Below are 23193 nucleotides of genomic sequence, written 5' to 3'. Positions count from 1 at the left end.
GAGGAGATTATCAGTGGTCTTGTATGTCTTCCATTTCCTAATAATTGCTCCCACAGTTGATTTCTTCAAACCAAGCTATTGGTTTGAATAGCTTACCTATTGTGAATGAAAGATTCAAAACAGTGGCACACACACCTTCCACTGGACTGCGAAACACAGCCCAATGGTCAGATACGATTAATAAGCATGGCTAAATAAAGCTGTAATGATCGGCCTCATAGTTAGAGTGTGGATAAAGGGAGAAACAGATCAGACTACTGTCTAAGTCACATCAACGCCCACATCACAACCAGCTCTTATGGGTCGTATCATTACAGAGTGTGGTTTGTGAGCCACTCTGGCATTGATTGTTCACTAGTCCTAGAAAGTGAAACAAACACATACATGTACGCTATGCACACAGACACACACCCACACCCGGTCTTCCATTGAGCCCTGCTACCCAAGGCCTCTCTGCAGTCAGACATTAAATTGATATGGAAATGTTATAACACATTGCTAATCCAGAATAAAATGAAAAACAACAGACATGAGATTACACTGTTAGGAGAATCTAGCAATAAAGGAGATGAGACCAACATTAAACTGCTCTGTTATTCATTGCTAACTCACCTTAAAAATATCAGGTTACTTGTAAATTCAAGTAAACTCTTGACTCTAATAATGATATCTTATCTGCTCAACTAGACAGTTTTCAAGGACACCACGATTACTGGATCTGACTGGTATGTGATACGGTTTCACACACTGCCAATGAAAGACTGTGGGTATGAGAAATACATGCACATATATACACTGACACACACACACACACACACACACACAGACACACCCAATGAGAGAGACCCTGATACTACAGGTTGGGGGGGGTCCTACATAGGCAGACCCCCAGTGGAGACAGTCAGCTGTTGCAGGGTAGTGTGGTCGTAAACACAACGTAGCCAACGCAGAAGCAGGATGGGGCCTACACAAACAGGTGCCAGGGAACACACACGGAGATATGTGGAAGTGGAAGAGAAAACATCCACCAGAGCATGAATATATGTCCAGCTCACTAGTAGATATGGGTTGATGATACAGGCAGCTTAGCACTTTCTGGGTTATCTATTTCACTTCGCAGACAGTGTCAAGTGTCAATCGAGAATAATAGGTCTTGGTAGATTGTGTATTAGGTGCTCTCTTGTACAAATGTGAACCAAAATTCAAGACACTTATAACCCTATAATAGTGAAACTCACAATATAAACTAATTCAAAAGCTAGAATGAAATACTCTTATTTATCCATCAATGAACTGACAAATTACATAAATCCCTTGGTTCTTTTTATAGCACTATTACATAAATATCTGAGCATAACAAAACCTTCATGGTAAAGTAACTTTTCCAGGAGATGTTTTGAGTCACACCCCCAGGGTTATAACGCTGCATAAAACATGGTGCGTCTTCTGCGTGGCTGGAGAGCAGTAGGGAGAGAGAGCGATTTTACTATTGGCCATAGGATGCTCGGTTGACGGATGAGAGCATAGTAGGTCGACGTGAGTTGTGAATCATGGCTAGACCCAGCAGACTGTCTGAATAGATTATATTAGATGAGTTTAATAGTCAAGTGCGCAGGGTCGCAGATGTAATTGCAGGGTACAGTTAAATGTTTAAGCTCTGAGCTCTAACAGTGCAAGTCAAAAATAGTGACTAAACACAACAGTCAAGAGAGACAGGAGAAAACCATATGAGCCATTGCATTGACTCAAGTTTTGATACTATGGACATTTCAGAAAATCTCATATGTCTTTGAGTAAATGGCAAACGTAACCTCATTGACAAGTTGCCCATGTATTGTACTTTATATTAGGTCTTAAGGGCTAACCTTTAATAATGACTTACTGACATGTTATTGTTGTTATCATGTTAATATTATGTCTATATACAGTATTTCCTCTTTCCATATGACAGGAGACATGCGCAGAATACCATGGATAAAGAAAATTACAAGTGTAAACAGATTAATTTGAGGTACAATATGGTAGGATTTTGAATTAGCATAGTGATTACAAAAAGTGTGATATTGACTCTTACCTGGAAGGGCAGAGTTAAATGTTTACTGGGTCCACATTCCAAAGAAGATAATTGTCAGATGAAGGAAGTGGCTACTGTCCTGAAGTTGAAGTAATCCTCTTGTTATCACCAAGTTTGTTTCTCTATATAAGAACAGTTTTCTTTAGAATGTTAACAATAAGTGGAAATACTAACAAAATTGGCAGAAAGAGGATTTAAACCGCCTTTTCTCAAAGCCTACTAACCTATTCATGTTGTTAATTATATTGACGTTGAAATGTGGTTCCAATTCAACTATTGCAATAGGCCTAATGTGAAGAACATTTTAAATATCCCCAGGTTGCAGTGTGGCGAAGATAAAGGCAAACTACAGCGGAGTATTTACGCGCTGTCAACACCGATAGGCTACAATGTAACGATAAAGTCAAATTATGTCATGCAGAGAATCAATGTATCCACGTGGACGTGCCGTGAAGTAACTGAAATATCCACCAGAAAACATTTTCGATGAAAATTAAATCCTACGTTACAGATCGGCCGAAATCCCAGAGGAAATGCATGATTTTTTTTTATAATTTCAAAAACATCCTCTTCTACTCGATTTTGCGGAGCGTTCGGAAGTCACCTGGAACTCAAAGGCTTGGCGACACCTCTAATCTCAACGTGTACGATAATAAGTGGTGCAAATGGATTGTTTCATAAAACGACCGTTTGAACGGTGCGATAGCAGAAGTACAAGGCGTTGGAAATGTTGTAGGCCTATCTTTATATTAATTTAAATAACTAGGCAACCTGTTTTTCAGCCCTCATCCAGCTTCGACCTCAAGCATTCTGTAGTCTACTGTAGCGCTGTTGACGCTGAAGCCAGCTGTCATACTTTCCTCCCGCCCTCAGTAAACGTGCGCGCGCTCACTGGTCTCAGGTTTTGTGCACATTTTGGGATATAAACTGCTACAGTATAGATAGCAGGCTTATGCTACCATAATGTGTTATCAGAGTGTAGTGTGTATATAAGATTTGCAAAAAATACATGTAATCATGGAAATAAGGGATTGAAGAATTTCTCTCACTCACACACTCACACAACCACTCTCACACAAACTCTGAACGGTTTTCAGAGGGATGACAGTACATGTTTTTTTCCCACTCCAGTTGGCTCTCAAATCCCATTTGAAGATCATGCGTTTGAAGCGAAGTTTCAGAAGGTCATGACATTTTAATCTAGTAAGAAATCTGAGAGCTTTTAATTCAGAAAGAAAATAGAGAAATTAGGTTAGATAACTCAAAGTTTGGAATAATAATTGAGGTTCTGCTGTTGGACCATGTACTGTATACAGTACCATCAACAAATGAATTCCCCCAAAATATAGCAGTCGTGCATCATAATGGCCACTAGGTGACAGTGTTAAGCTTCTCCTGACATTGATACCCTAGCTCCCTCAAACTCAACTCTGGACCTTGAAGCCAGTTCCACTGCATTTTTTTCATTGTTCCCTTCGAATCAGGGACTGATTTAGACCTGGGACCCCAGCTGTGTGCTATTACTTATTAGGTAAGACAGAAAACCAGCAGGCTTCGGACCTCGTAGTGTAAGAGTTGAATACCCCTGCGACCTACTCAGTAAGTCATTCTCCACATTTTTTACATTTATTAATTTATAGTGCATTCATCTGAAGATAGCCAGGTGGGACAACCACATATCACAGTCATAGTAAGTACATTTTTCCTCAATAAAAGTAGCTATCAGCAAAGTCAGTGCTAGTAGAGGGGAAAAGAGTCAAGTACAAGTTTTGTGTGTTGGGGGGGTACGAGAGGGGGGTTGCTATAAGATTATTTAAGATACTCTTAGAGAGGTAGGGTTTCAGATGTAGATGTTTTTTGAAGATAGGCAGGGACTCTGCTGTGAGGGAAGCTGGTTCCACCATTAAGGTGCCAGGACAGACAAGAGCTTGGACTGGGCTAAGCGGGAGCTTCCCTCCCTACATCAGTATCTTCAGCCCTGACAAACTGTGTAAAGTTTGTTCCTTTATGAGGATTGATGAAGATAAATGTATGTTCATACCTATGAGGTTCTCTGAAAATGGAGGATAGTAATTGCTATGGGCTTCATTCTTTCACAACACTGAACATTTTGGGATATAACATGTTGGGATATAACACTGAAAAGTTGCTATTATCCCCATTCACCTCTGCAGTGTATTTGAGGTGTGCACGATGACCGGTTTGTAAGGAAGGGAAACTGGTTCTCATTGAGGTTGGCACTCGTTCACAGACATATTTACAGGCCAGAGAACACATGGGCTCAGCCAATAAATCTCTCTCTGTCTCTATGTCTCTCTCTCTCTCCTCTCTCTCTCTCTCTCTCTCTCTCTCTCTCTCTCTCTCTCTCTCTGTGTCTCTCTGTCTCTTGCTCTCCACCATCTCTCTCACTCATTCACTCACTCTCTTCCTCTTTTTACATCATAGGTACAGTTAAGCCCTATTCATGCACTCTCTCACAATAGTTACCTTTACCTATGTCTTGAATAGCATTTTCTGTTTTTGTCTAATTGATTGACTGCCTAATGACTGAAGTATTTTGCTCTGAGTATTTTGGGTCTGCTGATGTGGCCTCTCAACAGGGGGATAATGTGAACTGAAGTGAGAGAACATTTCGGTAAGAGGAGGAGGCAGAAAGGAGGGAGGAGGGGGAGATAAGGTGAAAATGTAAAAATAGACAATCAAATAAAAGGAGAGAGAAAGAGTGGGAGCAGAATTGGACCATAAAAACAGATGCCTTCAAAAGGTGTGTGAAAAGGAGAGAAAAAGCTATGCAGCCGGCAAGACGCAGGAGAACAAGGAAAATAGCAACGGAGGACAGAAGCAAGTGAAACTGGTAAGATTTTTGAAGCAGTGGAGGAACATGACTTGTTCCATATAATGACTTCCTCTGTTGATGTCTAATGTCCTCTCCATGTAACTCAATCTGGCTTCTACAGTACAGTAATGGGAAATTATTGCTTTCTTCTGACTGAGCTTCATTGTTTTATTCTACATTATTGGAATGACTGTTAAATAATGGAGGGAAATTACAATAAATGAGCTGCATTAGGGAAGGAGATAATTAAGAAATATGTGTCTGTTATCCAAGCATTTATGGATAAATTGACAATCTGAAAGTAGTATTTGTCTTTCACTCCTCTGTATATTCGGTTATTTTACAGTTTATGCATAAACATAATTTTAAAGGATATTGTTTAAATGTTTAGATTTTTTTATTTAATACATTTGATATACAAGTGGTATAACAGATGAATTGACCTGTTAGAAACTCCTTTCTCCCGTGGTCAGCCTGCCATCTTGACCACAATGCACCTGACTATAAACCTGCTCTGCCTGCTGGTCCTGACCTTTCACCCTGACCCAGCCATGGTGAGTATAACATTTCCCCTCATTACATTAGGAGGCTGGGACCTGTTCAAAAGAGTACAATGTTACAGAAGATTCAGACAAATGTTACCGAAGGTTATAGAACATACAATATGATTGTCTATCTGTCACAGTCTATGGTCTGTCATGTATAATACTAAATGTTGTAAGCTCTATTCATTACATATTTATCTTCAGCGTTCTAAATGTTTCATCTCACTGAAAACAACAGAAAACTAGCAGGATGCGGACCTCATAGGGTAAGAGTTGAATACCCCTTATATAGGGGGATCTACTTTCAGGCGTAATTACTTTAAAAAAAATGATACACCTGCTACATTAGGTTACCTTGGCCCCAATCCCCATGTAAGAGGAAAGGGTTAAACATTTAAGGGTGGGGGTACAGGTGCTGAATGTATATTTCCATCCCAGGTGGTACGGAAAGGTGGGACTGTTATACATTGAGGACTGTTCATAGAAGTCAATGCATACTTTAATTTCCAGCCAGGCACCAGGTAAACATGTGTGTACAGCTGAGGAAATCCCTTGGCATGTCAAAACAACAGAAGGAAAAATATTTGGGCCTACTGAAGTAGGAAAGCTTGTAGCATACACATTGAGAAATGGTTCCACATTTTGGAATTAGATGGAGGTAAACCAACATTTCTCTGTTTGTTATTGAAATGGAATTGAGTTGGAGTTTAAAGGGCGATACATTTGTGTTAAATTGGGCTTTGGGAGCTGAGGCTCCATAATTTTGGGTCACAATACACCTGTTTCTCATTAGAATGGAGCATATGTTCAGGGCAGATGTGGGTCTGGCTCAGACTACAAAGACCCTGGTAGTAGATTGAGGATAGATTCAGGGGTGGGGGGCTGTTCTGTGCCAGTCAAGCTTCCATATACTCCAAAAAAGTCATCAATCTTCCATACATAAAGTGAAATAACTTATGGACACTGGATTTGCTTGAATATTTGTTTTATTATTATCAGTAGGAGACTGATAATGTTGATGGGGTCGTGGTGGAGCAGGTTGAGACCTTCAAATTCCTCTGTGTCCACATCAATAAGGAATTAATATGGTCCACACACACCCACACAGTTGCGAAGAGGGCATGAAAGCGCCAGCTCTTAATTTGAGCCGGATCCTGCTGGGATCCGGCACCTCTCCATTTTGGACTGTTTTGTTCAGGTTTTGTCCCGAAAAGCTCCCCCCTACCAGAACTCTCACCCCTTCGTGAAACTCGCATGCACTGAATTCTTAATTGCTGCGACTTGATTGTTAGTTGAGATTTCTGATCACGTTAGGCTGCATTTCATTAAATTATTTTGTCGGTTTGATCTCGTGGGAGACACTAGTAGACTAGACACTAGTCGGTTTGGCTATTTGTTTCAAGTGTATTAGTCTATAAATAAATCTCTTTGCCAAAATTTGTCCTCTCTCCCGTGTCTTATTAGACTAATAGTTGTTCTGAAATGTTTATTGCTTACCTACATTTTACTCCCTCTGTTTAATATAACACACATACATTAATTATTCATTTCGGTTAACTATCCTGATGTGAAGTTTGTTCTATAGAAAGTATTTGACTCTGATGTGTGCCACAGAAAGTACTTGACTCTAGCCGCAAAATTAAGGGAATTAAAAGGGGGAGGGGAGTTTTGGCAAGGCTATTTTCTTGCCTGCCGAAATTCTCTTTCAACCCCCCTTCTATCTTGGGACTGCAAGGCCTGGCACACTTCTGAATAATTTTGGTAACTCATCTTCACCAGTAGTGTGTGCCACAGAAAGTATTTGACTCTAGCCACAAAATTAAGGAAATTAGAAGGGGGTGGGGTGGGGTTTTGGAAGGCTATTTTCTTGCCTGCCGAAATCCCCCCTCTTCTATTTTGGGACTGCAAGGCCTGGCACATTTCATAATAATTTTGGTAGCTCATGTTAACCAGTATTGTGTGCCACAGAATGCAAAATTAGATTATAAAGAAACATAAACATTTTGCAATGTTTATAAAGAAAATACACAAATTTTATCACATAATAACACAAAAACATCACATTAAATAGGAAATAAAAATATACATCTTTGCATAATAAGATGTAAAATGACAATAAATCAAATATAAAAAGACAATAAATAACATAAACAAATTGGAAAGTTGCAACAGCTCGACTGAACATTTCGTCCACTTTTTACCGATAGTTTTCCAGGTGATACCATCGCCTGAAACTCAAGCCTAACCTAGTCCTCACAGGCAGCGCAGACATAATCCTCCAATGATGGGATGGTTTTCATACAGGACTGGTGGAACCATCATGTGCAGCAGTCACAACCAATATGAAATGTATGATGAAAAATGTTAATATATTTCAAACTTTAAATACATTTTCTTGAATTACCATTTATTTAATTATCAGACAAAGCGGAAAATACTACCTTTAGAAATATTACTGCTTATACAAGTTTGTACTCATAAAAATGTGCCTTTTAGAAGTGAACAAGCAATTACACAGTTATTGTCTTCCTCCTTATTGTTCACCTCCCCACAGAAGTAGCACAGCTGGTTCAGGTCATCTAGAAAAACATAATGTCAAGTAGTCTACACATCTTTACATGTATATTTCTGAGCAAACGGGGAACAGGGAACAAGGGAATAGTATAGGTTTCTTGTAGCAAAATTATTTAAATGCATGTGTTTTAGTGGCATATCTAGTCATTGGATCAAAGATAACCTTGAAAGATCCATATAAATGTTTTTTAATCTATAATTATATTAAATTAGAAAATGAACATAGCAGTGTTTTGGAGGAGAGTGACTGCTATTTCTTCTCTCATGATGTTAACATCTTTGTCCGTATTTGAAAAGACAATCGACTCCTCCTTCAAAACAAATTCAGCAAAATGGCAAAAAAATTTGATGAGCATTTCAGTTTTCCACAACAAAATTGTTAGACTAAAGATTATAATTCGCAAGTATACAACGACACAGCTTTAGGGTAGAGTAGGTCAGGGCGTGACTGGGGGGTTAGAAATAATAAACTAGACTATGTGGGGTTCTAGATATGTTTTTCTATGTTGGTAATTGTGTATGAATCCCAATTAAATGCAGCTGTATTTAAGTAGCTGTTTTTCCCACCTATGTTTTTGGGATATAGTTTTATAATATATAATAATATATGCCATTTAGCAGACGCTTTTATCCAAAGCAACTTACAGTCATGTGTGCATACATTCTACATATGGGTGGTCCCGGGAATCGAACCCACTACCCTGGCGTTACAAGCGCCATGCTCTACCAACTGAGCTACTTTTTTGAGTTAGTGCACGTAGCGTCTCTGTTACGGTTTGTTGTTAGTTTATTGTTTATTTGTTTTTGTCTTTGCTTATTTTCACTTTCTATTAGTAATGTGGAACTCAACATCCACTGCGCTTTGGTCCGACATTTATTCTATCGAACGTGACAATACTATAATTTGACAATTCTGTTTTGCCTTTTAGTCAGTATATTTTCAGTAGGTTAATTGTGCATTACCTACACTCTCAATCTTACTTTAAAGTAAAAGACCCCACAAGAAGTAACATCTTGTTGGCATGGGTGAGGAAGGGTACCACATGCCCATCTGGAGATATTACTACACTTCTCTCTAAGGAATGATCTGAACATACAGTTGAAGTCGGAAGTTTACATACACCTTAGCCAAATACATTGAAACTCAGTTTTTCACAATCCCTGACATTTAATCCTTGTAAAAATGCACCACTTTATTTTAAGAATGTGAAATGTCAGAATAATAGTATAGAGTGATTTATTTCAGATTTGATTTCTTTCATCACATTCCCAGTGGGTCAGAAGTTTACATACACTCAATTAGTATTTGATACCATTGCCTTTAAATTGTTTAACTTGGGTGAAATGTTTCGGGTAGCCTTCCACAAGCTTCACACAATAAATTGGGTGAATTTGGGCCCATTCCTCCTAACAGAGCTGGTGTAACTGAGTCAGGTTAGTAGGCCTCCTTGCTCGCACACACTTTTTCAGTTCTGCCCACAATTTTTCTATGGGATTAAGGTCAGGGCTTTGTGATGGCCACTCCAATACCTTGACTTTGTTGTCCTTAAGCCATTTTGCCACAACTTTGGAAGTATGCTTGGTGTCATTGTCCATTGAGTAGACCCATTTGCGACCAATGTCTTGAAGTTGCTTCAGTATATCCACAGAATATTAATTTCTCATGATGCCATCTATTTTGTGAAGTGCAGCAGTCCCTCCTGCAGAAAAGCACCCCACAACATGATGCTGCCACCCCCCAAGCTTTTTGGGATGGTGTTCCCCTTTTTCCTCCAAACATAACGATGGTCATTATGGCCAAACAGTTCTATTTTTGTTTCATCAGACCAGGGGACATTTCACCCAAAAGTACTATATTCGTCCCCATGTGCAGTTGCAAACTGTAGTCTGCCTTATTTTGTGGTGGTTTTGGAGCAGTTGCTTCTTCCTTGCTGAACGGCCTTTCAGGTTATGTAGATATAGGACTAATTTTACTGTGGATATAGATACTTTTGTACCTGTTTCCTCCAGCATCTTCACAAGGTCCTTTGCTGTTGTTCTGGGATTGATTTGCACTTTTTGTACCAAAGTACTAAGTGGTACAACGGCTGCATTGTGCCATGGTGTTTACTTGCGTACTATTTTTGTACAGATGAACGTGGTACCTTCAGGTGTTTAGAAATTGCTCCCAAGGATGGACCAGACTTGTGAAGGTCTACAATTTTCAAGGTAGGGCTTGTAATACAACCACAGGTACACCTCCAATTGACTCAATTGATGTCAATTAGCCAATCAGAAGCTTCTAAAGCCATGACATAATTTTCTGGAATTTTCCAAGCTGTTTAAAGGCACAGTCAACTTAGTATATGTGAACCTCTGACCCACTGGAATTGTGAAACATTGAATTTTAAGTGAAATAATTTGTCTGTAAGCAATTGTTGGAAAAATTACGTAGATATCCTAACAGACTTGCCAAAACTATAGTTTGTTAACAAGAATTGTTAAGTGTATGTAAACTTCCGACTTCAACTGTTTATGTTAATTAAAGTACAGAATTTAGAAACACTTCATTACAATGTAGAGATTAATAACAGATGGGAATCTGAGAATGCAGGGATTCCAGAAGGGTGTGAGTTGAAGTAGTCAAATCTGGAGCTGACAATGGCTGGAATGTAAATGACGTGATCATTTCGGATTATCTAACATCTGGGAATGGGCAGGCATTCCCTCGGATGAAGAACATCTCCGTCTTGCTGATTATGTAATGTAATCCAGGTGGAAATATCACCTGCATATCTGATGTTATGTCCGTTCTTGGAATTAGACCAAGGTGCAGCGTGATAGGCGTACATCATTCCTTTATTAATGAACACCAAGAGTAAACAACAAAAGCTCTGTAGCGCTAAACGGCAACAATACAAAAACAAGATCCCAAACTGAGGGTGGGAAAAAGGGCTACCTAAGTATGATTCCCAATCAGAGACAACGGTAAACCAATCTGATTGGGATCCATACTAGGCCAACAAAGAAATAGACAAACTAGAATGTCCACCCAAATCACACCCTGACCTAACCTAATAGAGAAATAAAAAGGCTCTCTAAGGTCAGGGCATGACAAATGTAGGAAAAGAGATAAGGGGAGTTGAGTGTCCTGTGAATCTGTATATCTACTGTACATATGTGTGTGTATATATACCTTGGTATATCTTTTTTGTGTTTTAATTTCTATTATTATTATCATTATTGTGTTTTGTGGTTGAGGGGTGGACCAATTGGGGAGGGGATTCTTCATGGAGGCACATTCAGTCATAGTTTTGTTTATTATTGTCGTGCCCTGGCCATAGAGGCTTTAATTCTCTATTTTGGTTAGGCCAGGGTGTGACTAGGGTGGGCATTCTAGTTTCTTTATTTCTATTGATTTGTGTTTGGCCGGGTGTGGTTCTCAATCAGAGGCAGCTGTCTATTGTTGTCTCTGATTGAGAACCATACTTAGGTAGCCCTTTTTTTTCTCCACCTGTCTTTGTGGGAAGTTGTCTTTGTTTGTAGGGCACATAGCGTTTAGCTTCACGGTTTGTTTTTGTAGTGTTTGCTGTTTTTTTCGGCATCTATTTCCCTAAATAAAATCAAATGTACGCTGACAACGCTGCACCTTGGTCCTCTTCTTTTAACGGCAGTGACAATTATACTATTATACATTTATTTTCTCTTATAACAGTTTACTGTGATTATGGATATGCACTCATGTTGACTTATATATTTGAACTTTATTTTTTGCCCAGAGTACAAATTTCAGATTTATTGTTTTTATTATTTTATTATTACTTTTAAAAAGTCAAAAGAAAATGTAGGAAAAGCACCATGGGATGGGCGATTGTGGGATAGGTAGAGAGAACAGTAAAGGGCTCTGAAAACAATTATTGCTGAAATAACTACTTCCTTTTTAGTCTAATACTTCCTGTGGCACAAATCAGAGGGCATGATAGGTCACCAAAAATGATTCTGAAGTGTGCCAGGCCTTGCATTCCCAAAATAGGTGGGGTGGGGATTTTGGCAGGCAAGAAAATAGCCTTACCGAAATCCTACCCCCTTCTAATTTCCTTAATTTTGTGGCTAGTCAAATTATTTCTATGGCACACACTACTGATCAACATGATCTACCAAAATGATTATGAAGTGTGCCAGGACCTGCAGTCCCAAAATAGAAGATGGGGGAAAATCTAGACAGGCATGAGAATAGCCTTGCCGAAAACCTCCCCCGCCCTTCTAATTTCCTTAATTTTGTGGCTAGAGTCAAATTCTTTCTGTGGCACACACCACTGGTCAACATGAGCTACAAAAATGAATATGAAGTGTGCCAGGCCTTCCAGTTCAAAAATAGAAGGGGCGGGGGGGATTTTGGCAGGCAAGAAAATAGCCTTGCCGACCCCCCCCCAAATAGCCACACCGAAAACTGCAGACATTAGTGCCGCCCCGCGATTAACCAACATAAGCATTTTTTATGAAAAGCAGCCTAACGTGATCAGAAATTTAAACTAGTAAGCAAGTCGCATCAATGAAGAATTGAGTGTGTGTGTGCGTTCAAGCAAGTCGCAGCAATGAAGAATTTGGGGGGGGGGGGTTCTGGCAGGGGGGAGCTTTTCCGCACAACACCGGAACCTATTTGGCCGAATCCGGTACCTCTCGTGGCGTGAAAAATAATTGTCTGTTTTTTCAATGTAAAAATTCCTCTGCCTTTTGATATTACCAAACCCACAAAAAAATACGTGAAAAGGTAGATTTTCAGCCAGGGCCTAATATTGTAAAGGTTGATTCAGGATGGGCCTGCCTGGGTTTATCATGGGCTACAATGCTCAACATTGTAACCTATGATTGAGACCAACGCTTGGCTGTGGCTATGAGAAGCCAGTTCAGTTTCTCTCACACAGCTAGAATTAGATTCACTTTATATGATCTCTCTCCCTCACTGCTCAGCCTGCAACTCTCATCTCTCCAGCATTGCACTTCATCATCTATTTCCTTATAGAATTGCGCAAAGGGTTGTGAAGGAACTGCAGCACCCCTGATAAATTTAAATACATTTGCTAAAAGTACATCATTACTGTTGTCTGTTCATAAATACATGACATTATTCAGAATAGGCAACTACACCATGAGAAGGCCTATAATTTAGCAACAGCAGATCAATAGCTTTTTATTTATTTAAATAACCTAGCTGTTGATTGTAGCCCAATAACAGGAATAGTCTACAGTCAGGAACGTGCGACAAATCTGTCTTTGAAAAAACAGCATGCAGACAAAACAGGCCTTTTGCAATATTTCAAATTCAATTGAGGGAAAACACAGGTTGGAAAGCAAATGGCTCCTGCTGAAAAGAGAATACTCTATGCTGTAGGCTACCTAAATATTTGATCAACTTCCAAATATTGTTTTACAAAGTAAAACAAGAGATATAGGCTTTTGGCAGGAGCCATCGCCATTTTTAGGACGATAATTTCCTTCTCATATTGTAGCCTACAATATGTGTCTCCACACACCTGGGCCTAGGCTATTGATGGATTCAAGACGTTTTTATTGATTTCAGATTCTCAGTTTGTCAGTGTCAAAGTACTCTGCCATTTCGATCGTGTGTGTGGTATTCAAAAAATACTCTGCCAAAGTCTCCATTCATGTAAAATTATGTAGATTTTTATGAAATGCATTTATAAAGTCACATTTTTCCTGCACCCAAGGCGACTAATAATGTGCCTCTACTCTACTGTTCTATGCCACTACACAAATGAGATGATATGCATGCAATGCTTTACTATTAAGGTGATTTCAATTTTTTTTTTTTTTTTGTCATGCATTGTGGTACCTCAGAACTCCCCAGGTCACCCCTTTCTCACCCTTACTTTTTGTTCTGGAACCTCCCGATTCACAAATGCAGCACTGGAAAGCACCTCTTCCCCCTCCAGAAGGCTGAGATTTGGCATGGGCCCTCAGATCCTCAAAAAGTTATACAGCTGCACCATTGAGAGCATCTTGACTGATGGCAACTGCAAGACACCCCGACCGCAAGGCACTACAAAGGGTGGTGAGTACGGCCCAGTATATCACTGGGGCGGAGCTCCGTGCCATCCAGGACCTCCATACCAGGCGGTGTAATAGGAAGGCCAAAACATTTTCAAAGACTCCAGCCACCCAAGCTATAGACTGTTCTCACCGATACCACACGGAAAACAGTACCAGTGCACCAAGTCTGGAACCAGCAGGACTCTAAACAGCTTTTACCCCCAAGCTATAAGACTGCTAAACAAGACTGCTAAATGGCTAATGAAATGGCTACATGCCGCTGCTACTGTCCATCTATCCAATTGCTCAGTCACTTTAACCCTACCTATATGCAAATAACTACCTCAATTACCTCGTACATCAACTCGGTACTGGTACTCCCTGAATATAGCCATGTTATTTTTACTTGTCATTGTTATTCACAGTGTATTTCCTTGTGTCCCTATTTCTATTTATTTTTTTATCTTTAACTGTGCATTGTTGCAGAAGGACCCTGTTGTGTATGAAGCTTGTGACAAGTAAAATACGATTTTATTTTATTTTATTTAGACAGGCAGGCATATTTATTATGGCTGAAGAGACTTGTTTGGGAGGCTCTGACTGTTGCTTGGCCTCTATTTGTCTGAGAACCCAACCACCTAAAATATAATTTAAAAAAAAGTTTCTCCAGAACACAGCAATTGAAGTTATCAACTCATGTTGAGTGGATAGGGCCTCAAATATGCTGTACTAGTACAGTGGCCTCAAAGATCACAGCATGAAGAGACAAACACATGTTCTGGGTCTATTCAATGTTACAAATTTATAACAGAGCTGTCTGTCTCTTTTTGCTCCTGAATTCTGTGGGTTGTTCAGGGAGGAAGATCCCAGCGCAAACAAAGGCAGGCTGAGGACAGTCTAAGACCATACCTGGGTAGAGTGGACCCAGGTGAGACAAGTCTGCCATCGTTGTTAACTTTGTCCTAGTTGATTTATATCCAACATTAAATTCATGCACAAAGTCAGTAAATATTTAACACCTAGTGACAGTCACTTCCTCCACTGTTTCCCTTTTTCTCCCTCCATCCCTCCCCATGTCCTAGTCCAACTGTGTGAGCTGCTGAAGTGTCACAGTCCAATGGGCTCCTGGTGCCAAGTGGTGCAGGACAACGAAGTCCTCGTCCCAAAGTGTGTGTGTCCGAAGACCTGCCCACGGTAGGGCCACACCACAAACTTAATTCAGTTGTATTCAAGACAGGTACATTACACCGATGTAATATTGTAAGGCAAAATATTGTGGTTGCACAACATTGCGATTTTGACGCATGGCTCATTTTCATAAATTAAGAAACTATTGCATTAACTATTCAAATCGACACAAACATGAATTTATGTCTGGTAGTACATTTGCTGAAAATTAATGACCATTACAAACCAGAATCATGGAGATAGCTGTTACTTCCATCCCAAGGCTGTGTAACTCCCACCCTGCCAGCAGGTACAAAAGTAACTTTGCAGAGTTCTATTCTCGGTCTGTTTCATTTAAACTAATTTACCTCAGAAATGTAATTACAGTTGCTAATGGTCGAGGACATGTATAAGTTGTTTGTCATTAAAAAGAAATGGTGTCTCTAGCTCTATCAATCTCTGAGTAACATTCGTCCCTGTTCTCCCTTACAGTAACACTTCTTCAAAATAGTCAGAATCAACCTAAGATCAAGAAATTGGTCATTATCTAGACATTTTTGCAGGTCTTAGTCATGCAATCTAACTAAGATGTTTGGTGCAGTGTTTCTCAAGTGAAAATAATTGCTTGAAAACCAGTCATCAGTCATTGAATGACAGCAAACACTGAAGAATCCCTACTGACCAATCACTGGCGAAGGGGTGTAGACTTTGGCTATCGAACTTCAGCTTGCCTCAAGAAAAAAATTGTGTGCTCGAACAGCCCAAAGAAAACCTGACAAACAGCAAAATGAATAAAAACGTCACAAAATGTATCAAAATATATGCGCAAACTGTTTCGATCAATAAGGAAAAGTAAGCTTTATTCATTACGCGTGTAATGATTTGTGTGTGCAGGCAGGGGGCACCAGTGTGCAGTGTTCTGGGAAAGACCTATGGGAATGAGTGTCTGCTGCATAGAGAAGCCTGCCGCAAGAGACGTCGCATTGGACTGGCTCATATAGGACCCTGTCTTGGTAGGACACACAAACACACTCACAGTACTGTATCTACATAATAAGCCTTATTCATGTCCAGTTCCCACTTCATGCTTTTCTTGTGTTTGTTTCCAAGTCCCCAAGGCAAACTGCACAGAGGAGGAGTATGGCCAGTTCCCACTTCATGCTTTTCTTGTGTTTGTTTCCAAGTTCCCAAGGCAAACTGCACAGAGGAGGAGTATGGCCAATTCCCATACCGTCTAATGGACTGGTTCCTCCTATTAAGTCGTATGGGAAAGTCTTATGCCCCCTATGCCCTGCCCCAGAGCTGCCTGAGCCATACCCAGCGCACCCAACTAGCCCAGGTAACAGACAAGACAGAAGAAAAGGGCTTGGCAACTATGGTCCTGGACGGCTGCAGTGTTTGCAAGATTTATCTCTACCCAAGCGCTACTGCACCTGATTACACTTATCATGAACTATATTGACGGGCATGAAGAGCACTTTGGCATAAGACCACTATGATTTGTGTTGTGGTGTTAACAAGCTCCTGTTCAGCTTATTGTGTGGTCTTTCACAACTCAGAATGAGGGGGCTTACAGGAACCCCAGTATAAATAGACTGTCAATAATCACTCAATTATTCAATAAGAAAGTAAACTGGATGGTAATATTATATCCCCATCCCCGCCTTCCTGTCCTCTCGCCATTCCTTTATCTATTCAACTAACCACATCCTTAACCTTCTCGTTGTCCTCCTTCCTCCTCCCTCCCACTCTGTTCATCCTCCTTGTAGTTATTGGCAAATAGGAGAACCTGGGCATGAATGGCACATTTTTGTCATTTAATATTCCTCTGCTGAGATGTTACCTCTCTTTCCTCTCCTGAATCGTGTAGCGGCGGTTTGCCCTGCTGGACAGGAACAAGGACGGGAAGCTGAGCCAGAGGGACCTGAGGAAGTTGCGCTACAAGAGGATGCCTCTCGAGCAATGTGCTAACTTCTTCTTCCAGTGAGCCCCACTCTGAATACACACTAGACTTCACATTTCCCTTATCCTCTATGCACCACATACAAATACATACAAATACAAATACAAATCCCCACTATGTTCATTACTGTCTTTATCAGTTGCCAACTATCGATATAATTTCATCTCAGTCAATAAAAAAAATACTTATCAATTAAACTTATACATTGAGAATGCTATGGAAAAATGTGACATTTGGGGAAATTAAACCAATTTTTAAAGGATTTCCTGAATGTAGAGGGTTAAAACGTCTCACCATGTCATGGCATTTACCCCATTCCATGTTGCACCTCCCTTTCACATGTGCTCTCTCCACTCCATCCTCAACAGACATCCTCTGTGCCAATCAGCCTTCTTCTGAGCCATGCTCTCCCTCTACTAACCAGCCCCCCTCCTCCCCCCTCAGCAAACTTAACATGTGTCAATATTTGTATGAACATAACAAGATTCAACAACTGAGACAAAACTGAACAAGTTCCACAGACACATGACTAACAGACATTGAATAATGTGTCCCTGACAAAGGGGGGGGGGATCAAAATCAAAAGTAACCATCAGTGTCTGGTGTGGCCACAAGCTGCATTAATTACTGCAGTGCATCTCCTCCTCATGGACTGCACCAGATTTGCCAGTTCTTGCTGTGAGATGTTACCCCACTCTTCCACCAAGGCCCCTGTAAGTTCCTGGACATTTCTGGGGGGAATGGCCCGAGCCCCCACCCTCTGATCCAACAGGTCCCAGACGCGCTCAATTAAATTGAGATCCAGGCTCTTCACTGGCCATGGCAGAACACTGACATCCCTGTCTTGCAGGGAATCACACACAGAATGAGCAGTATGGCTGGTGGCATTGTCATGCTGGAGGATCATGTCAGGATGAGCCTGCAGGAAGGGTACCACTTGAGGGAGGAGGATGTCTTCCCTGTAACGCACAGCGTTGAGATTGCCTGCAATGACAACAAGCTCAGTCCGATGATGCTGTGACACACCGCCCCAGACCATGACGGACCCTCCACCTCCAAATCGATCCCACTTCAGTGTACAGGCCTCGGTGTAACGCTCATTCCTTCGACGATTAATGTGAATCCGACCATCACCCCTGGTGAGACAAAACCGCAAATCGTCAGCGTAGAGCACTTTTTGTCAGTCTAGTCCTGTTTGTGCCCATAGGCAACATTGTTGCCGGTGATGTCTGGTGAGGACCTGCCTTACAACATGCCTCAGTCCAGCCTCTCTCAGCCTATTGCAGACAGTCTGAGCACTGATGGAGGGATTGTGCGTTCCTGGTGTAACTCAGGCAGTTGTTGTTGCCATCCTGTTCCTGTCCTGCAGGTGTGATGTTCAGATGTACCAATCCTGTGCAGGTGCTGTTACACGAGGTCTGCCACTGGGAGGACAATCAGCCGTCCTGTCCGTCCTGTCTCCCTATAGTGCTGTCTTAGGCATCTCACAGTATGGACATTGCAATGTATTGCCCTGGCCACATCTGCAGTCCTCATGCCTCTTTGCAGAATGCCTCATGCCAGAGGCTCATTCACGCAGATGAACAGGCACCCTGGTTCTCTTTCTTTATGTGTTTTTCAGAGTCAGTAGAAAGGCCTCTTTAGTGTCCTAAGTTTTTATTACTGTGACCTTAGTTGCCTACCATCTGTAAGCTATTAGTGTCTCAACAACCATTCCACAGGTGCATGTTCATTAATTGTTTATGGTTCATTGAAACAGTGTTTAACCCCTTTACAATGAAGGTTTGTGAAGTTATTTGGAACTTTATGAATTATCTTTGAAAGACAGCGTCCTAAAAAAGGGACGTTTCTTTTTTTGCTAAGTTTAACCATTTGCACATTGTTACAACACTGTTAAACATGCATTTGGGATGTATTTACAATGGTGTTTGTTCTTCACTGGTTGCCCTTTTCTTGTGGCAGCAGGTCACAAATATTTTTCCTGTGATGGCACACTGGTATTTCACCCAGTAGATATGGGAGTTTATCAAAATCTTTCCTTAAATTTGGGTCAGTCACTGTACTCTCTGTTTAGGGCCAAATAGCATTCTAGCATCCTCTGTTTTTTGTTAATTCTTTACAATGTGTCAAGTAATTCTCTTTTTGTTTTCTCATGATTTGTTTGGGTCTAATTGTGTTGCTGTCCTGTGGTCTGTTTGTTTGTGAACAGAGCCCCAATACCAGCTTGCTTAGGGGACTCTTCTCCAGGTTCATCTCTCTGTAGGTGATGGCTTTGTTAAGGAAGGTTTGGGTATCGCTTCGTTTTAGGTGGTTGTAGAATTGAACGTCTCTTTTCTGGATTTTGATCATTAGCGGGTATCGGCCTAATTCTGCTCTGTGAGCATTATTCAGTGTTTTACGTTGTACACTGAGGACATTTTTGCAGAACTCTGCACCCAGAGTCCCAATTTAGTGTTTGTCTCATTTTGTGAATTCTTGGTTGTTGAGCAAACCTCAGATCTCACAACCATAATGGCCAATGGGTTTTATAACAGATTCAAGTATTTTTAACCAGATCCTAATTGGTATGTCAAATTTTATGTTCCTTTTGATGACATAGAATGCCCTTCTTGCCATGTCTCTCAGATCGTTCACAGCCTTGTAGAAGTAACCTGTCTAGATGGAATTTATATTTGTGGTCCTGGCGACTGGACCTTTTTTGGAAGACAATTATTTTGGTCTGACTGAGATTTACTGTCAGGGCCTAGGTCTGTCAGAATCTGTGCAGAAGATCTAGGTGCTGCTGTAGGCCCTCCTTGGTTGGTGACAGAAGCACCAGATCATCAGTAGACATTTTACTTCAGATTCTAGTAGGGTGAGGCCGAGTGCTGCAGACTTTTCTAGTGCCCTCGCCAATTCGTTGATATATATGTTGAAGAAGGTGGGGCTTAAGCTGCATCCCTGTCTCACCCCACGGCCCAGTGGGAAGCAATGTGTGTGTTTTTTTGCCTATTTTAGAAGTTGTCTAGAAGGGATTGAATTTGTTGTTGCCTAATTGTTTTTGGATAGGTTTCCATACTACATTTCTTAATATTACTCAGTTCCTTTGGCTTTGATGCCTCATTATTGAATATTGCTCTGTTCTGGTAGACTGTGAATTTGCTGTGGTCTGATAGGAGTGTCAGTGGGCTGACTGTGAATGCCCTGAGAGACTCTGGGTTGAGATTAGTGATACATTAGTCTACAGTACTGCTGCCAAATGATGAGCTATAGGTGTACCTACCATAGGAGTCCCCTCGAACCCTACCATTGACTATGTACAAACCCAGCGTGTGACAGAGCTGCAGGAGTTGTGACCTGTTTTATTGGTTATGTTGTCATAGTCGTGCCTAGGGGTGCATATGGGGGAGGGAATGCTGTCACCTCCAGGCAGGTGTTTGTCCCCTTGTATGCTGAGGGTGTCAGGTTCTTGTCCGGTTCCGGCATTTAGGACGCCACAGACTATTACATGTCCCTGGGCCTGGAAATGATTGATTTCCCCCTCCAGGATGGAGAAGATGTCTTCATTAAAGTATGGGAATTCTAGTCACACAGGCACACAGGAGGACATTTTTATCTGTTAAGATCATTTCCTTTTGAATTTCTAGCCAAATGTAAAATGTTCCTGTTTTGATTAATTCAATGGAGTGCGTTAGGTCTGCACTATATCAAATTAGCATACCCCCTGAGTCCCTTCCCTGTTTCACACCTGCTCGTTTGGTGGATGGGACTACCAGCTCTCTGTAACCTAGAGGGCAGCCAGCGGGTCCATCTCCTCTATGTTTCTTGTAGGATGACAATGTATGTGTTTCCGATTTTTCACTATCTCTTCCATAACCCATGTCCTAATCACTCTCTTTCCTCCCTACTATGCCTATTCAATCTCTGTCTCTCTCGATCTCTCACTCACCTCCCCTTCTCCCGCCTCAGTCGTAAATCTTGTGTGTGTGCTGCCAGTCTGCAGTGACAGGTTTTGTGGGAGTGGGGCTGGCCGGCTCAATGTCAAGCCATTCCCAGCAATGATAATGTTCATTACCCACTGAGCTTCCCGCTGTGTGTGGATTAGCGCAAATGGAAATGGTACCCTTCAAAGATAATGTTTCTTTGTGGGTGAAGACAAATGTCAGTCTGTGCATATTGTGTGCAGATGTGTTTGTTTGCATGTGTCCTTTGTGTTTGTATGCTTCATTTTCCCTTTGTGTGTGTGTGTGTATTTGCAACAGTATACTTATGTTTGTTTATGTATATTCTCTGTATACAGGTCATGTGACCATAACAAGAACAGTAAGGTGACCCTGCATGAATGGATCTCCTGTCTGGTGGATCGCTCAGAGAGCTGGTTCCAAAACTTCATGTGTGGGTGCAATCACTTACCCTCACTATCTAAATTATGCTACATTACATGTAGATCCTAGTGTTTTGTGTGTTTCATCTTTAATTGAACAAAATTTAATTACAGGAAATTATTTCATTACAGCAAATGTTTCTTTCTCTCTCTGGCAGCTATGCAAATGGGATCCGGTAAGCTGTGTCCCATGAAGACCGACAACCACCTTTGACCTGGACATGAACACATCTCCTCTCGCTTGTCTACATGTGCATCTGTTTATCACTGCTATCTACAATAATAAGCATACAGAATGATCCACTGTTCTCCACTTCCAGCATCATACTCCCCTAACTGTCACACTCAGTACTGTGTTTGTTTTTGACTTATGACATCTGTTTTGTGACGGTCACTGTACATTCATCTGTGTGGAGAAATGGCCTGTAATAAATGTCTGAGACCTGGCTGCCCCGTTAGTGTCTCTATGGGGATGGCCTGAGGAGAGAGGGGCTCATTAAGAACCTAGAGGACGTGTCGCATGGATCAAGCATCCAATTACTGTAGGAAAGAGAGCTGGAGAAAGACTCACAGAGACAGTTGGATACTATGATAGAGGGAAGAGATGGAAAATAGATGATGGAAGGCGAGCAAGCTTAGTGTGAGACGCCGTGACCAGGGAAGGGAACGAGGGATAATGAAGGGGAGGGATCAGAAATTAGAAAAAGAACAGGAGGGGGATGGAATAGTCGGAAAGAAGTAAAGTTAGGGGAAAAATAAAGTATATGAGAAGAGGTTTGATGTGGGGAATATTAGCCACAGCGTATGATATTTGTCAAGAGGAAAATTTTGAAATAATGACTTCTTGTAATGTCAAAGATCCAAATCATTAGCCATTAACAGGCTTATACATTCCAGTACATTCTATCATATTGAGGTATTTCAGCTGTTGCCTCAGCTTTTCCATAGCTCTAGTTTTTGTTTTGTGTGTGTGCGTACGTGTGTGTGCGTACGTGTGTGTGTCTACTCTCAAAGATCAGTAGGGGATGTACGTGGCCCGGGGTGGGTTCTTCCGTTCCACTGGTGTCTCTGGACTAATTAGCCGTCAGATTTTGCTTCGCCGGGAGGATGGGGAGAGAGAGATATATTTCAATATTCAACGTAGGATAGAGATGCTTCCCAGACATGGGGCAAATGAGGAATGAGAGTTGCAATGTGTCCAGAAAAAAAACAAAGAATCAAAACAACATTTTTTCCTGACGTCTCAGATTCGCTCTCATCACTTTTGATGAAGACGAGACCACTGGAGGCTGTAAAACATCACTTTTTAAAAAGAAGATAGGGAAAAAAAACAGACGGCAAGGGCAGCTGTAAATGAAGAGATATAGGTACGTGATCGGAGATCAGCCAGAGCCAATTGAGAGCAGGCTGTATTTGCTAATGAGTGACCTGCTAATCAAGATGTTTACGCAGTCACCACGGCAAGGGGAAAGGAGATCTGAATACACCTTCAATTGCTCCCCCTTCCCAGGGGAGTTGCTCCTTTATCTGTGAAAATTAAATGAATTGTTGGCGCCACCCCTGGAGGTTCCAGCCTCCCCTCCCTCTTTGTGTCTTCATACACCTACGTTGATACATTCCCACTTATTACCTCAGGACCGC

General features: G+C 41.2%; 1 protein-coding gene across 8 annotated transcripts; it reads left to right on the top strand.

Annotated features, from left to right (window-relative positions):
* Positions 1 to 3554: 3554 nt before the first annotated feature.
* Positions 3555 to 21998, top strand: LOC118399880 (SPARC-like). 8 transcript variants are annotated; one of them, XM_052475971.1, is made up of 12 exons: positions 3576 to 3673; positions 4249 to 4307; positions 4675 to 4709; positions 4839 to 4928; positions 5384 to 5464; positions 14915 to 14987; positions 15142 to 15253; positions 16121 to 16239; positions 16411 to 16565; positions 17097 to 17209; positions 21469 to 21563; positions 21711 to 21998. In XM_052475971.1, the coding sequence occupies exons 5-12, from the start codon at positions 5402 to 5404 to the stop codon at positions 21764 to 21766; spliced, it is 786 nt and encodes a 261-aa protein (XP_052331931.1). In that variant the 5' UTR covers positions 3576 to 3673; positions 4249 to 4307; positions 4675 to 4709; positions 4839 to 4928; positions 5384 to 5401; the 3' UTR covers positions 21767 to 21998. The 8 variants fall into 8 exon arrangements, with proteins under 8 accessions (XP_052331941.1, XP_035652028.1, XP_035652013.1 ...); XM_052475965.1 differs by having other exon boundaries at positions 4675 to 4751; XM_052475981.1 differs by lacking the exon at positions 4249 to 4307 and adding an exon at positions 13935 to 14081 and having other exon boundaries at positions 3555 to 3673; positions 4675 to 4928.
* Positions 21999 to 23193: the final 1195 nt, after the last annotated feature.

Source organism: Oncorhynchus keta, chromosome 2 (genome assembly GCF_023373465.1).
Source record: "Oncorhynchus keta strain PuntledgeMale-10-30-2019 chromosome 2, Oket_V2, whole genome shotgun sequence".
Taxonomy (NCBI): Eukaryota; Metazoa; Chordata; class Actinopteri; order Salmoniformes; family Salmonidae; genus Oncorhynchus; species Oncorhynchus keta.
The sequence above is the reverse complement of the archived record's forward strand: the minus strand, read 5'-3'. Positions and strand labels throughout refer to the sequence as shown.

Excerpts from the sequence above, each read along its gene's own strand:
- LOC118399880 (XM_035796135.2), top strand. The coding sequence starts at position 5,402 with ATGCACCTGACTATAAACCTGCTCTGCCTGCTGGTCCTGACCTTTCAC. Across the intron at positions 15,254-16,120 it reads TGTCCGAAGACCTGCCCACG|GCAGGGGGCACCAGTGTGCA; the intron begins GTAGGGCCACAC and ends TTGTGTGTGCAG. Across the intron at positions 16,240-16,410 it reads TCATATAGGACCCTGTCTTG|TTCCCAAGGCAAACTGCACA; the intron begins GTAGGACACACA and ends TTTGTTTCCAAG.